We start from the raw sequence: 16903 nt of genomic DNA on the forward strand, positions 1-16903 counted from the left end.
TCCCAGGTGGGAAGTGGAGCAGCTGGGACTTGAACCGGAGCCCATTTAGTATTCTAACACTACAGGCAGCGGCTTTACCTACTACGCCACTGTGCTAGCCCAGCAGTATTGTTTTTTGGTGAACAAGTAGAAATTACTTATGCCTAGTCTCTTTCCAAAATAGAATTTGATATTCTGATTTGATATTCTTGGGGAGAGGTGTTATTAGGGAACACTTATTGTCAGGGATTGTAATGGGAGCAAGAATGTTACTTCCTAGGCCTGAGGTTCAGAAAATACGGTGTGTATAAAGTGAACCTTGACTTATAACAAATCCTATTTTATGTCTTTTAACATGGTACAGTGGAGTTAGAGAAAGTGAGCATATGTAAGTTATTTTAAGCTGATTGATGCCAACACTAATGGGTATTTCTATTTGAAGTATATTGACAGTCTTTTAGAAGTTATTTAGACTGAAAGCTACTTTTATTGGAGGCAATAAGCATTATTCTCAACCTTTGGATGTATGGGAATCTTCTGGAGCCACATTCCTAAAGATTTTAATTTATGTGTCTTTGTGGGGCATAGGAAACTTCAATTTTAATAAGCATTATTGTTGATTTTGGAGTATGTAGTCTGAAGATGGTTTAGCAGAATTCTTAAGGCCTACTCTGAATCTTGTCACTAGTCAGTTGGCCTCTATCAAGGTACTTAATGTTTTCTAGGCATCTGTTTCATATGTACAATATGAAGATTATGAAGCATAACTACACTAATGTACATGAGCAAGTCTTCAAAAAAGTTCATGGAAATACATATTATGAAAAAGTATGCATAGATTTTAAATAGCTTTAGACAAAAACAAACTTTTTTACTTCCATTTTCCATAAACTTTTTGAAGTAATATGTGGGAATTTCTAAGAGTTAGATAAGTAAAAACTGCGTAGTTCCAGCTTATCGTGTGCATTAATACATGATCTCTGAAAATTGGGTGTAGAGATTCTGGGGAGGAAATATCAATACTCTTCTGCCTGTCTTTTCCCCTGAAATCCAGGACAGGGCGTGTGGTGCACTTGCTTAAGGACTCTGAAAACTAAGCAGTAGGAGAGTTGGGGAAGAGCATCGGAATTTGAAGTACCTCTAAAGTGGCAGTAAAGTTACCAGTTTTTCTCTCAAGTTACTCTTTTACCTGAGTACAGTGGATCCTGAAACCTGGAAGGGGCTATCAGGCAGCAGAGCTGAACTTGGGAGATGCTCTTTGTTTCTGGTGAAGGGAGCATGAAAAAGCAAAGTGTACCATCAAACAGAATGTGGAAGCCTTCTTTTATTTTCTTCTTTTCCATTTTCTTATGCCCCAGCTCCAAGCAATCCTGTAGTAGCAGCAACATAGAAGCAGGAGCCAAACTCTGAGGAAGAGGAAATTTCTTTTTTTTTTTTTTTTTTTTTTTTTTTGACAGGTAGAGTTATAGACAGAGAGACAGAGAGAAAGGTCTTCCTTCCATTGGTTCACCCCCAAATGGCCACTACGGCCGGGCCGGCGCTGCGCCGATCCAAAGCCAGGAGCCATGCGCTTCTTCCTGGTCTCCCATGCAGATTCAGGGACCCAAGCACCTGGGCCATCCTCCACTGCCCTCCTGGGCCACAGCAGAGAGCTGGACTGGAAGAGGAGCAACCAGGAGTAGAACCCGGTACCCATATGGGATGCCGGCACCGCAGGCGGAGGATCAACCAAGTGAGCCATGGTGCTAGCCCCGAGGAAATTTCTTCTTCATTTCTGAGCTGTGATCTGAGAGAAAGAGAGGGTTGAATCCTTGTTGCTTTTTTTTTTTTTTTTTTGCCACTGTCCTCTTACAGGTTGGACTCTGCTTAGGAAGCACGTTGGTGAGCAGAGAGCCTTAGGGAACTGAAAAGTTCTAGAGAGACTGCGAGAAGAAGGAAAGAACTTTGCAAGGTGAATTTTAAAATTGTTTATGAGCTCCTGGACTACACATGTACTGATCTGATTCAAAAGCAGCATACCAAAGATATTCACAACTGAACTGACAAAATAGATGACTAACTTTCCAAGTTTTTGTATGACCATTAAGTGGGGAACATGCAAAAGAGATCCAAATAGCTCTGGAAAGGCTTTGAAAACAGAACCAGCTTTAAAATCAAAGCACACAGAAGATGGGTTGGAGCTGGAAGCCTGGATCTAACCAGGTCAACTGGCAACTAAGCAATAACAAAAATTATCTGTAGGATTTTAACAAAGCCCAGAGGCTCAGAACATGATATTCAGAATGTCCAGGAAACAATACAAAACTACTCAGCAAATGAAATGGAACTTGCATGAGAAAAGACAATCAGTAAATGCCAATGCCAAGATTACACAGATGTTGAAATTAACTCACAAAGACTTTAAAACAGCTACTATAAAAATGCTCTAACAAGCATCACAAACCCTAAAATCCGAAAGTAAAAATGTTCAGCAAAAAAAAAAAAAATGAAAAGATATGAAGAAGAACCAAATGTAAGTTTTAGAGCTGAAAAATACAATAACCAAGAAAAGAAATAACATCCACCTGGATGGGCTCAAGAGCACAATATAGCTAATAGGACACAATCAATAAAGGAACTTTAGTACAGATCAATAGAAATTTTTATTTCTGAACAACAGAGAGAACAAAAGCTTTGGCTCAGTGGGTTAAGGTGCCACTTGTGATGCTGGCATCCCAAATATGAGTGCTTTTCATCCAGTTGCCTGTTGAAGTACCTGTGAAAGCAGAAGAAAATGGCTCATATACTTGGGCCCCTGCCATGTGCTATATTTTCTTCTGCTTTCACATATATATTATATATATACAAACAAACATATATTATTAACCAACAATATCTTCTGCTTTCACATATATATTCTATATTAATAAACAAAATCTTGAAAGTACTCAGAGAAAAATAATGTATTGCCTATGGGGGAACAGTGACTCAGTTGACTACAAATTTCTTGTCAGAAACTAGAATATTGCCCCCACACCGAAAAAAAAATGGCACAACATATATAAAAGGCTGAAAGGAAGAAACTGCCAACCACATTTTAATATCCATTAGAAATATACTGAAGAAATTAGGGCTAAATAAAAACTTTTCATATAAAGGGAAACTAAGAGACTGTAGCTAGAGGGCAGTGTGCTTGTCTTCTTGGAACTGTACCTATGGAAAGCATAAAACAGTTCTTAATAACAAAATTTTAAAAAATTCTTAACTTTTTTAAATTTTAAGGGCTTTATTTATATAGCAGATTCTCAAGATCACAGTAAATGCATGGTCATTACTACAACAGAATTCTCATCAGTTTTCATGCTAATTCATTATTAATACAGAGAGAACAGGTCCCATGTAGCTCATGTATACAGTTCTGAGAATATAATTGATACTTCTCTTCCTCCCCATTTTCCTCCCTCCCCTTTTCTTTCTTTTTTCCTTTATTTCTTCTTTCTTCTTTCCTTTATTTCTTCCTTACTTTCTGTAAAATAATTCTTTTTTTAAGATTTATTTATTTTATTTGAAAGGCAGAGTTACAGAGACAGAAGGAGAATTTGAAAGGAAGAGTGACAGAGAGAGAGAGAGAGAGAGAGAGAGAGAGAGATCTCCCATCTACTGGCTCACTCCCCAAATGGCTGGAAAGTCTGGAGCTGGGCCACACCGAAGCCAGGAGCCAGGAGCTCCCTCTGGGTGCCCCATGCGGGTTCAGGGGCCCAAGAACATGGGCCACCCCTTACTGTCCTCCTAAGTGCATTAGAAGGGAGCTGGATTTGGAAGTAGGGCAGCCAGGAATTGAACCTGTGCCCAAATGGGATGCTGGTGATGCAGGCAATGGCTTAACCTTCTGTGCCAAAGTGCTGGCCCCTAAAAGAATCCTTAAAGGAAGCTTTTCGCCCATGAGAGAGAGTATTTCAGGCACCGAAAGCCAAGACAGTGTGGCAAAAAATGACCTAAATGAAAGATCTCTTTGAGTGAGATCCTGGTGGCCATCAAAGAAGGAGGTATCTTTCTCTGAAGGGAGAAGAGAACTTCCACTTTGATTATGGCCTTGTCTAAATAAGATTGGAGTTTGTGAACTCAAGAGGCTTCCATAGCCTTGACAGCTCATGACAAGAGCCTCGGGTGATTACTGACGTCATAAATAAGAGTGTCAATTGTTAAATCAACAATGGGAGTTACTGTGCACTTTCTCCCCATGTAGGATCTCTGTCCTTAATGTGTTGTACTATGAGAATTAACAGTAAAACTAGTCTTCAAACAGTACTTTATACTTTGTGTGTCCATGTGGGTGCAAACTGTTGAAATGTACTTATTATAGATTTGATCTCCTGTATATAAAGATAATTAAAAATGAATCTTAAGAATGGGATGGGAGAGGGATTAAGAGATGGGATGGTTTGCGGGCGGGAAGGTGGTAATTGGGGAAAGAATCACTATAATCCAAAAATTGTACTTTGGAAATCTATATTTAATAATTAAAAGTTTAAAATAAATAAATAAATATGTGTACCTGCAAAAAAAAAAAGGAAGCTTTTCATCACAGAGGTAAATGATATTAGAGGAAACTGGAAACAATCAGAATGAAAAGCAACAGAAATAATAAATGGCTGGGTGAATATAATACACCATTCTTTATGATTTTTTTGCAGTATATGTGAATGCAAGCAAACATTAAGACACTATGTAATGGAATTCTCAGTAAATGTAAATGTAATACACAGATAATAACTACCTAAAATGGGAGGGTTAAATAACTCATGTTGTCATTTTTCTGTATTCCACTAGAAGTGGTAAAACATTGATCTTAAGTATATTATGAAAAGTTAAGTATGTATTTCACAATCCTCCAAGTCATATAAACCTATACCAAAAAGCCAAAATCAAAACAGATTAATGTTAATATTAAAATATTTCAATCAACTCCAATTAAGGTAGGAAAGAGAAAACAGAAATAATTTTTTTTTTAAAATTTTTGACAGGCAGAGTGGACAGTGAGAGAGAGAGACAGAGAGAGAAAGGTCTTCCTTTGCCGTTGGTTCACCCTCCAATGGCCGCCGCTGCAGCCGGCGCACCGCGCTGATCCGATGGCAGGAGCCAGGATCCAGGTGCTTTTCCTGGTCTCCCATGGGGTGCAGGGCCCAAGCACCTGGGCCATCCTCCACTGCACTCCCTGGCCATAGCAGAGAGCTGGCCTGGAAGAGGGGCAACCGGGACAGAATCCGGCGCCCCGACCGGGACTAGAACCCGGTGTGCCGGCGCTGCAAGGTGGAGGATTAGCCTATTGAGCCACGGCGCCGGCCTAAAATTTTAAAATATATAAAATTATATATCTAATTCAAAAACATCAATAACATTAAGTATAAATAGTCTAACCTCATTAAATAAATGTTTCACTTAAAATATTATGATATTAAAAACAAAGCAAACAAATGGTGCAAACTAATTAAAAGGAAGCTAGAATGGGGCTCCACTAATCATGGACCAGTTTTGTCATCTTGGAAAACTTATTTGCAAAAAATCCTTGTGCAAATTCTTTTTAAACGTTTTTATTGGTAGAGGGAAGATTGGATGGTTTCATTTTATGAGTCAGACTTCAGAAGGAATGCTTATTTTTTCCTAAATCTAAAAAGTACATTCCAATTATTATAGTAAAACTGATGCTCTGTTTCTGTGACTTCGTGCATATTCAAAGAACTTTTAATTCAGTACTGAATTATAATCAGTGCTGGATTACAATACTTTGATCTGTATATTATATGACCATTTAAGTTAAATTGAACTTAACCAGTTTTATTAATAATGTACATTAATGAAGTGATGATAGCATCCTTGAACCATATTATTACCTTTAAGCAGTGACAACTGTCACAATTTTCTCCTGGCAAAAAGATCTTTTAAGGGATCATAGATTATAAGAAGCATCCCATATGGTCGCTGGTTTGATTCCCAGCTGCTCCACTTCAGATCCAGCTCTCTGCTATGGCCTGAGAAAGCAGTAGAAGATGGCCCAAGTGCTTGGGCCCCAGCACCTGCGTGGGAGACCTGGAGGAAGCTCCTGGCTCCTGGCTTCGGATCAGCACAGCTCTGGCTACTGCAGCCAATTGAGGAGTGAACCAATTTATGTAAGACCTCTCTCTCTGCCTCTCCTCTCTATGTGTAACTCTGACTTTCAAATAAATAAACAAGTAAATCTTTTAAAAAATAAAGATTTATTTATTTACCTTTTTGAAAGTCAGAGTTACAAAGAGAGAGGAGAGGCAGAGAGAGGGAGAGAGATCTTCCATCTGATGGTTCACTCCCCAATTGGACGCAACAGCTGGAGCTGCATCAATCTGAAGCCAGGAGTCAGGAGCTCCTTCCAGGTCTCCCATGTGGGTGCAGGGGCCCCAGGACTTGGGCCATCTTCTACTGCTTTCCCAGGCTATAACAGAGAGCTGGATCAGAAGAGGAGCAGCCAGGACTAGAACTATTGCCTATATGGGATGCTGGCACTTCAGGCCAGGGCGTTAACCCGCTGCGCCACAGCACTTGCTCCAATAAATAAATCTTAAAAAAAAAAAAAAAAAAAGAAAGAACAAGAAGAAGCAATTACATTTCAAAGTAGTTTTAGATTTGATGGTATATGGTCAATGTATAGAAAGATTTCTGGAAGGTCACATACTTCAAAGTGATCATGTTATTTATTTGTGGGTCAGTCAACTGGTTAATATGTTCTCACCACTTGAGATATAGTGGTGAACAAAACATTTAAACTCTGATCTGTGGAGCTCCCATTTTATCAGAACAGACAATAAGTAATCAATATAATAAATATTTTAGATGATAAGAGGTATGAAGAAAAAAGAATAAAGGAAGGGGGAGATAATGGGAGTAGGGGTTGAGTGGGAAGAATGGGCCTTGGTTTTGGGTTTAGGGTAGTCAGGATAATCCCTCTGAGAAGAGTCAGTGAAGGAAAGGAGGAGTTGGCTAAGCGGATATCTGACGGGAGAGTTTCCAGGCAGGGGAATAGCTGGTTTCAAAGCTCATAGGCTGATGATGTGTGATACATGGTCCAGCAAGAAGCCAGCAAGGTACAGCAATGAACAAAACAGGAGAGTGTGGGGGGAGGTATTATATTGTGTGAAGGCTTTTAGACTCTCATAGGATTGAAATTTTGCTTGTAAAGCAGGCATTGATGATAGAAGTATTGAAGCATTTTACAGCTTCTGTTACCATGTCTCTTCTCTTTTCTACGGAGCCTTCCCTGACTTTCTTCCTCCTTATTTGAACACACATACACTTTTTAAAAAATTTCTTTTGATTGAAACAGTACCTACTTAGAATATTTTATATTTATTTAGTGCTTAATATATTAGGTATCATTATTTCAGTTTGCTCCAAGCAGTAGTCTTTGCAGTACCAAAAGAACAGTTATGATCACAGTTCTGTCTCTCCAGAGAGACATCCTGAATGTTACCTGCCCGTTGTTACACACCAACTTTGAAAGAGAAAACAAGTCATAGAAGTCAGAGAGAACACGTGGGCATCCCTTCTCCCCTAAAGAGCAGTCACTATGTTTTTATGTGACTGATGGTGTTTTCTGGGCTGGTCCATATTTATACATTTATAAGTTCATGATTTCCACATTTATGATTTAGTGAAGACATTGGCTTTTTCTTGAGATGACTTATTTACTAGTATGGAGAGAGGATTTCTGACTGCTGGACATGCCTTGAGGCCAATTCTGGGCTCAGGTGTGGTGACAGGAAAGTTTCTAGAAAGGGCACTGTAGGTGGTGTCACTTTTTAAAATCTGGGAGAGTAATACTATCTTTATTATTCCTGGAGGAAATGAGTAAGTGGAGCATGTGAAAGAGAAATTACACCACTGAGATGACCTCTTACTCCAGGGAATCTTCACTTCTCTCTCCTTTGTAAGATGATTAATGGATTGATTTTATTTAAACTGTGGGAAACAAATGAAACCATTAAGTGTTTATATTGAAAGCAAATACATTAATAAAGGCAAGGAACTTTCTGTAGGCCACATGGCCTGCCCCCAGCCCATAAATGCTCCTTCTGACTTTCCAACACAACTGCCAAACACTGCCTCCACACATTCTTTTTGAAACATCTTTTCCATTCCAAATCCACTTGGTACTTTCATTATGGTCTTGTTAAAATTGCAAGATGTCCAAAGGGACTTGCAAGATAGATTTTTCCTTTATTGAGGAGGAGCAAAATAGGAAGTATATAAAAGCATTGCTAGTCAGCATGCCTTCAGGGGGACATATTAAAGAAAAATAGTGATACTTCTATGGGAAGAAGATCTTTTAAGTTGACATTGTTTTAATGTTATGCTTTTGGACTAATGTACATACTTTCTCTTTATTTTAGCACCTTGTACAACATCCTGGATAGGGCTGCAGGGACAGATAATACAGTTTTATTTACATGTGGAACAAATAAGTGGTTGTACATACCAAGATATAGCAACTTTATATAAGTGCAGGCATGCACTTACAATATTGTTTTTCAGAACTGGTTGAATTTTATCTGATTTTGCATCTCTCCCCTAGCTTAGCCTTAAAGACTTTTTATGGGGACTCAATAACTCTCTCTAAATTCTCGTAAGTGGGTACAAAAGATTATGGAGGTCTGATAACTGATTTTGTGTGCTCATAAATATAGGCATATATGCATAAATATAATACAACTCTAGCAAATGTCAAACTCATCCATCATCCCGATCCATCCTAATTGTATGATAATTACTTTCATATTCCTTTGCAGACAGCCATAAAGAGCAGCAATAAATGGTTTGGAGTAGGGAGGATATAGGCCTGGATGCTAATACTCATAGGCAGGTAAAAAGATGGTGAATTATACTTCAAAATTATTTTTCTCTTTTAGATCCTGAGTTTACCTGAGTTGATTGATGATTCCAAGTATAAAACTAACCGCCTTCGGGTACAGAATAGAAAAGAGCTCATTAAAACGCTTTCTACACGGTAAGCTTTGATCTAATACTTATGCACTTGAGAATTAACATGTGACAATTTTTTTTTATTTGACAGGCAGAGTTAGACAGTGAGAGAGTGACAGAGAGAAAGGTCTTGCTTCCATTGCTTCACCCCCCAAATGGCCGCCACGGCCGGCACTATGCTGATCCGAAGCCAGGAGCCAGGTGTTTCCTCCTAGTCTCCCATCAGGGCGCAGGGACCCAAGCACTTGGGCCATCCTTCACTGCCCTCCCAGGCCACAGCAGAGAGCTGGACTGGAAGAGCAGCAACCGGGACTAGAACCTGGAGCCCATATGGGATGCCGGCGCTGCAGGCAGAGGATTAACTAAGTGAGCCAGGGTGCCGGCCCCTTGTGATAAGTTTTTAATCTCTGTTTTTTGTTTGTTTTTCTTTTTTGGGGGGGGGGGGGTGACTTTTAGGAGGCTTATTTAGATCAACTTTTAATTCTCTTCCACAAAATTGGTCAGCAGAAAGATATTTTAAAGCTATGTGGGATTATTTTTTGTTTTTGTTGTTCTAAAACACTTGAAAGCATTTAAATGTTTTATTAACTACTGAGTCATAATGATGATGTGAATAAGAAAGTCACAATGACATGAACATGGTTGCTTCTCTGTGGTCTCAATTGGATTTAGTGTATCATAAATAGTTTTAATAATACTTTGACGTTATTTCGTACTTTTACTATGTTAAATCTCTACATATCTTAATTCATTTATAATTGTTTTGTGGCATATAGTCTGTCATTTTCATTTTACAGAAACAGAAATTAAGGCAAAGGGAAATGAAGGAAGAGTTTGTTGACTTTTCTGAGTCCTCCCTGTGAATCATGATGATGACTCTGGATCACTAGTGTTAGATTATGTATGGGTCAGGGAAGATTAATGTCAATTCATCAGAGCATTTGATGTCCAGGTTATTCCACTCATGTCAGGTTACACTTTTGTAAAAACCTGGATCAATTTTTGCAGTTCCTTTCCAGATGTTTTAAAAAAGGTAATAATTGCTACTTTTCCTATCAGTTACACTTTTGTTTGCTTCTAAGTGTTTTCTCAATCTGTAGAAATACATTTTGTGGCTTTTGTTGATTAAAATGTCCACATGAGCTGTTATCCGCTCTTGCAACATACCAATAAATTATGTACTTTTTGTTCAAATAATATATCTCGTCTTTTGAAAAGGCCCATGTCTGTATGTAGTGTATATCAAAGTTTTTATAAAATAAAATGTTGCTTACTTTATTTTTCTTTTCCCTTCTTTATTTGTAGATCCCTACAAAAATTCAACTCAACAGTGCTTTACCTATTTGCTATTTCCTAGCTGTTAATCCCTTCTTCTCTTCAGTTGCTCTATCTCCTCCATGTGCTAAATGCTCTCCTCATCAATGAGGCTCTGTGTGTAGAGGATGAAGAAATGAGAATTGGGTATTCCTTTACTTGTCATTAGTTAAATATAACTCTGGTTCTACCAAAAAGCCTCAGAGCACTCAGTGATTAACCTTTCTCCACATTAGAATTGCCCATTTATTTCTGCTTTTTGCCTCTTTGCCTCTCAAGCATTTTCAATTCATTTAACTCATTGATATGACTTTTTCCTTTCATACCATAGTTACCCAGCTTCAATAATAGCCTCTTGTGAAAACCTTATCAAAAGCTCTTTGATAGTCTAAATAAATTATGTCCATGCTGTGAGAAGAGTAGATCCCAAGAAAAATACAAGACCTAAGCAGATACAAGTGTCATCTTGTTATTTAGTTGCCAGCACTTTTATAGTTTCATGAACAACTAAGTTAAGTCATTAGTTTCCTATGTCCTAAAAGTTTTATTCCTTGCTAAATACTGTTACAGAATTCTACTGTGGAAAGACATTTAGCAGCATCTGTAATGATTAATTTTTATTTTTCTACTTTGTAGTGAATTAAATAATCTGTCACCTTGTTTCTACTCTGACATACACAAAAGTGAGAGTTTCAGCATTTTGGAACTCATAACTCATTTGTTCTGTTTTTATTCCAACTTGATATGGAATAAGGAATCACTCTTAAAGGGAGAGACCAGCAGGTAGTCTTAAGTGAGAAAATTTGATAGAGCATCGTAGGTATTCTGTTGAAGGACAGAAGCCCTTGGTTGCTTGGAGGCCCAGTTTCATGCTCTGTTCTGCTAGTGTGTTGATATTTTTTGGTGCTCTCTTATGGTTTGCAGTTCTCCAAGTCTCTTTCAACTCAAATCTCCTCTCTATTATGGACTAAATAGTGACGAGCAGGGAAGATTAGGATTCTGGTTCATTCCCATGAATAATTTCATCATTTGTTTTTCTGAGCAAATGTCACTGGGTTCATTAGTACTGTTTAGTGTTTGACTTTCAGACGTCTCTGAAAATGCTATCAAGCTTATAATTTTCAGTATATGATTGTATGCTTTTCTAATATTCTAAAGCTTGAGTGGCTTCCCATGAATTACAGGTTTAAATTTGTTCTCTTCAGCCTGGCATCCAAGATCTTCCACAACCTGACATCACTTTTCCCGTTCCCATTTTCTCCTAGTACATTTCAGTAGAAAACCCCTGCTGCAGCCACACTCCCTTTTGGTTTCTTCTGTTTCCTCTCTGGAAAGCATCCCAGACTTCCCATTATTCTGAAACAGCCATGATTGAAGGGTAGCTCCTCGTTTCCCTTAGAGTGCCCTAATATCTATCTGGGTTCTCAGTCAGATGACAATACCATGAAGAAAGGAGGTGCCCTTTTCGTGCCTTGTATCCTCCCTGTCAGTCACGAAACACAAACACAATCAGTGGTCTAGTTGTTGGAAATGACATTGTTCTCTCTCAGCATTCTTTTCTGGCTCAGAACATTGTTGCCTTCATTTCACAGCCATCTCTGAACTTGTGAATCACTTTGTTTCCTAAAAATATTGCTCTTTTAGTTCTCAACTACAAACAGGCAGGGAGAGAACTAGGAGAGGAACCAGCATTTAGTGGATTCCAAGTATTCACCAGATAACCATGATTCTTCTTCCCAGTTTACAGATGAAAATTCTGAATGTTAGGGAGGTTAATCTCAATGGTCAGGCACATAGTAAATGGCGAGTTAGGAATGGGATTCAAAAGAGCCCATCTTTTCCACATATCATATTGGCTTCCCTATAGTAGGCACATGAAAAGTTACTGTATCCTCGTTTATTCACTCAGTATTTATTGAGCCCTTAAGTAACAGGCACTGTTACAAGCACTGGGGATGTGGGGGTCAATGACACAAGATAAAGTGGTGAAAAATAATGCAGAGAGGGAAAGGAAGAGTGCCAGCAGTTGGATATGCACTTGGCTGTTTTGCCAGTCACAGAGGGCATCTCTGAGAATGTGATGCTTAAGCAGAGACCTGCAGGAAATGAGAGAGGGAGGTGCAAGAAATCAGAGAGTCCTTCTAGTCAGAAGTTGCGTGGCTAGGGAGTTAAAAGAGCAGCATGGAGGACACTGTGCCTGGAAATTGGGTGAGCCAGAGGAAGGGTGGTGAAAGATGGGTTCAGAGAGATCTTGTCAGAGTTAGAATGGCCTTTATAATAAAATAGTTTCTTAAACTTGTGAAATTAAAAAAAAATGCTTTTTGCTCATAAAATGGGCTTGCTTATCAGCAGCTTCTGTTTTCTATGTAACCTTGGAAAAAGACTTATTTTTTTTAAGTATTAGAGAGGCAGAGAGAGGGAGGGAGGGAGGGAGAGAATAACAGAGAGAGAGAGAGAGAGAGAGCTCCCATTCACTGGCTTGCTTTCAAATGCTTGCAACAATTGAGACTGGGCCAGGCTGAAGTTAGGAACCAGGAACTCATTCCAGGTGCCCTGCATGGATCATAGGAACCCAGTTACTTGATCTATCATCTGCTGCCTACTGGAATGTGTATTATCCTGAAGCTGGAATTGGTAGTAGAGCTGGGACTCAAACCCAGACACTCTGATACGGGATGTGGGCATAGTCTAGACTACTATGCTGAACACCTGGCCCATGGGGAGATGTCTCGAAGAGAATACTCTACCTTGTAGAGAGTTCAAAATATTCTGCCTGCAGAGAGACAGCAAGACCTCCCTTTCTTTTTAGAGAGACCAAAGAGACCCAATTGAAGTTGTATTTGCTTCTCATTCATTCATTCATTCAATCATTCTTGTACTAATTTATTCAACAGATATTTATTCAACTCTCCTTATGTGTCAGAGACAACTCTGAACCAAAGACTTAGGTTTTTTTTTTTTTTTTTTTTTTTTTTTTTTTTTTTTTTTTTTTTTTTTTTATCCTGAGGAGTTTCTTTATTTCGTTCCAAGTCTGTTTGAAAGTAAATCTTGAAATTGCAAAGTGAGTTACTGGACTGATAGTATCATTCACAATTAAATTTATTGATAATGCACAGCCAAATCAAATATTAATTACATAGTCCCTGTAATATTGCAGCTATCACCCTTACCCCTGATTTCAAATTTACCATTTAACAGCTAAAGACTTAGTTTTAAAATATGGATTCAATTGCTTCTCAGCCTTTTAGCTAAGATCAAATGTAAAATATGGATTCAGCATTAAAAACTAGATAAAATCCGGCCGGCGCCGTGGCTCACTAGGCTAATCCTCCGCCTGCGGCGCCGGCACACCGGGTTCTAGTCCCGGTCGGGGTGCCGGATTCTGTCCTGGTTGCCCCTCTTCCAGGCCAGCTCTCTGCTGTGGCCAGGGAGTGCAGTGGAGGATGGCCCAGGTGCTTGGGCCCTGCACCCCATGGGAGACCAGGAAAAGCACCTGGCTCCTGGCTCCTGCCATCGGATCAGCGCGGTGCGCCAGCCGCAGCGCGCCGGCTGCGGCAGCCATTGGAGGGTGAACCAACGGCGAAGGAAGACCTTTCTCTCTGTCTCTCTCTCTCACTGTCCACTCTGCCTGTCAAAAAATAAAAAAAAAAAAAAAATAAAAATAAAACTAGATAAAATCCTGCCTTGGCAGACTTTAAAAACATTTTTTTTTAAATTTATTTGAAAGGAAGAGTTACAGAGAGGGAAGGGAGGGAAGGAAAGAGAGAGTAGGCAGGGAGAAATAGAGAGATCTTCCACCTGCTGGTTCATTCCCCAAATGGCTACAACAGCTTGGGCTGCGTCAGGCCAATGCCAAGAGCCAGGTTTTCCATCTTATTCTCCTACATGGGTGGCAGAGGCACAAGTCCTTGGGCCATCTTCCTTTCCCAGGTGCATTAGCAGGGAGCTGGATTAGAAGGAGAATAGCCAGAACTTGAATTGTGTCCATATTGCAGCTGGCTTCATAGGTTGTGGCTCAAGCTGCTATGCTACAGTGTTGGCCCCTGTCAGACTTTCCAGCAGATATGTTTCCATTAGTTGTTGTTTTGTTAATCCTTGCATAAAAACATTTGATGAGCCTAAAAGTTAGTTTCATACTCTTCATATAGTGTTAAAAACTTCACTTAGCTGATAGGTGCTAGTTCATGTCCTGGCTGCTGTACTTCTGGTCCAGCTCCTTGTAATGGCCTGGGAAAGCAGCAAAAAATGGAGCAAGTACTTGGGAGACCTTGAAGAAGCTCCTGGTTTTGGCCTAGCTTGGCCCTGGTCATTGCGACCATCTGGGGAGTGAACCAGCAGATGGAAGATCTCTCTCTCTGTAACTCTGACTTTCTAAATAGATAGATAGCTTTGATAATATTTTGCTTTATGAAAGTATTACAACAATAGGCTATGCCTATATTAATCATTTATTGTTTTTTTCAGCATTTTGATTTACATGCTACAATTTGGGTATTTTTTTTTGTTTGCCAGTCATTTCTATAGAAAGCATTTTTTTTTAGTAATATGGCAACATTACCATGATAACATGTTTTTGCCTATTTTTGGCTATGAAGCATTACATCATAAGTGCTTTCCTGCAATTGCAGGGCTGGGCTAGGCTGAAGCTGGGAGCCAGGAACTTAGTCTGGGTCTCCCTTATGCCTGGCAGAGACCCAAATACTTAAGCCATTACCTTTGCCTTTAAGGGTACACATTAGTAGGAAGCTAGAATCTGCAATGGAGGCAAGACCCAAGTCATACACTGTGATCTGAGATGTGGGTGTCCCAAGTGGAGTCTTGACCACCATGCCGAAAGCCTACCCTTGCAGATAACTTTACAAGCAAATTCTAGGACTGATGGGCTCATTGCATTTATTTAAAAATAAAAAGAAACAATGAAGCCTGTTACTACTTATACCCAATTTAATATTCAAAAGGGAAAACAGAGAATTTATGGATCTTAAAGTGTACATTCTCCTATCCAGGTACTCTGTTCAACCATGCTTAGCTTCCAAGATCAGAGGAGATTGGATATATTCAGGGTGGTATGGCCTGTGCTATTTAAAGGACTGAAATTTGCAATTTGTGTGTTACTTCAACACAGTGATAAAGTTAAGAAAGTGTTATCTGACTGATGTATAATAAAACTGGACATTATTTCACAGTGACATTCATCTCCCTGAAAATTTGTGCAGTTCCAAACATTGTTAACCTGTTTGAAGTTAATAAGAGTGATGTAAATTTGGGATAAAGTTATTTTTGTTGTTTGTATTTTATCTAAAATGTCTGGCAGGATAAATCCCCTGATTTGTTTAATAATTTTATGTCATTTGTATGTCTATGGCTAAGCATTTCTTGTTGTGATCATTTTCTCTAATCAGTATAAAGTGGTTGGTTCCAATTAAAACCAGAAAGAAGCTGTATTTTGTTGATGCAGATTAAAGACGGCCAACAGAGATGAATAGATGACAGACTCCATAATTGTGTAATATTTTTTTTTTTTTGACAGGCAGAGTGGACAGTGAGAGAGAGACAGAGAGAAAGGTCTTCCTTTGCCGTTGGTTCACCCTCCAATGGCCGCCACGGCCGGCGCGCTGCGGCCGGCGCACCGCGCCTATCCGAAGGCAGGAGCCAGGTGCTTCTCCTGGTCTCCCATGGGGTGCAGGGCCTAAGTACTTGGGCCATCCTCCACTGCACTCCCTGGCCACAGCAGAGAGCTGGCCTGGAAGAGGGGCAACCGGGACAGAATCCGGCGCCCCGACCGGGACTAGGACCCGGTGTGCCGGCGCTGCAAGGCGGAGGATTAGCCTGCTGAGCCGCGGCGGCGCTGGCTGTAATATTGTTTTGATCGAGAATTTATACTGTTATAGGCACCATAAATGGATATGTAAAAGCACGTTGAGGGATCTATATCTTTCAGTATTGGCCAGCATGAAAGTGACAACCATTGTATTCTATCAGTAAATCTTTATTATAAAGTTTTTTTGAAAAAAGTATGTTCTCATAAATAGGGATTTTCTCTGTGTTTCAAAATCTTCCACAGTATTTTCCTCAGATATTTTTTATCTTTCTCAAGGTAAGCACTCCTTTAATTTTTTAAAAAATCTGGTGATTCTGCCTACCAGAGATGTCAGTCACTTATAGCATTTCTCTGTTATTCTTTGTAAGTAAAGTTTTCAGTGGCTCTGAGAGTGTCAACCTTGTTCAGGATGGCTGCTGCCTGTTTTGGGCATCAGCTGTGTTTTCTACAGCTTACACACTTAATTCCCCTCAAGTTCTCTCAGCTTCTGTTATTCCTTGACCTTACTTGTGAGTGTATATATATTTTAATTTAAACATGGAAGACTTTCCCCTTGAGGTTGCCATTGTATCCAAGCTGTTGCCAAAAGTCTGTTTACTCAGCTGCTAACATTGAGCACTAGGTGAAGCTAAAGCCTGTTAAAAATCCCTGGCTAAAACTCAGAAGGTTGGAAATAATGGAGACTAATCCAGGGCCTGATAAAACAGCCCCCTTCTTTACAATGGTGAGGAGTAACAAACTCTTTAACTTGTGCTACTATTGCACCACATCTAAATGTTTGCCAGTTAGTACCTCAAGAGA

The 16903-nt window shown here is 39.5% G+C and overlaps 1 protein-coding gene across 3 annotated transcripts in view; it reads left to right on the plus strand.

Moving 5' to 3' along the window:
* The window catches only part of SUGCT (succinyl-CoA:glutarate-CoA transferase), an 825030-nt gene that overhangs the window by 353029 nt on the left and 455098 nt on the right, over positions 1 to 16903 (plus strand). For all 3 annotated transcript variants that reach the window (XM_017344447.3, XM_051853314.2, XM_008261668.4), the window contains exon 11: positions 8895 to 8992. In XM_017344447.3, the coding sequence (XP_017199936.2) occupies positions 8895 to 8992 (98 nt within the window). The remainder of the gene's footprint in view (positions 1 to 8894; positions 8993 to 16903) is intronic.

This window comes from Oryctolagus cuniculus, chromosome 16 (genome assembly GCF_964237555.1).
Source record: "Oryctolagus cuniculus chromosome 16, mOryCun1.1, whole genome shotgun sequence".
NCBI classification, from domain to species: Eukaryota; Metazoa; Chordata; class Mammalia; order Lagomorpha; family Leporidae; genus Oryctolagus; species Oryctolagus cuniculus.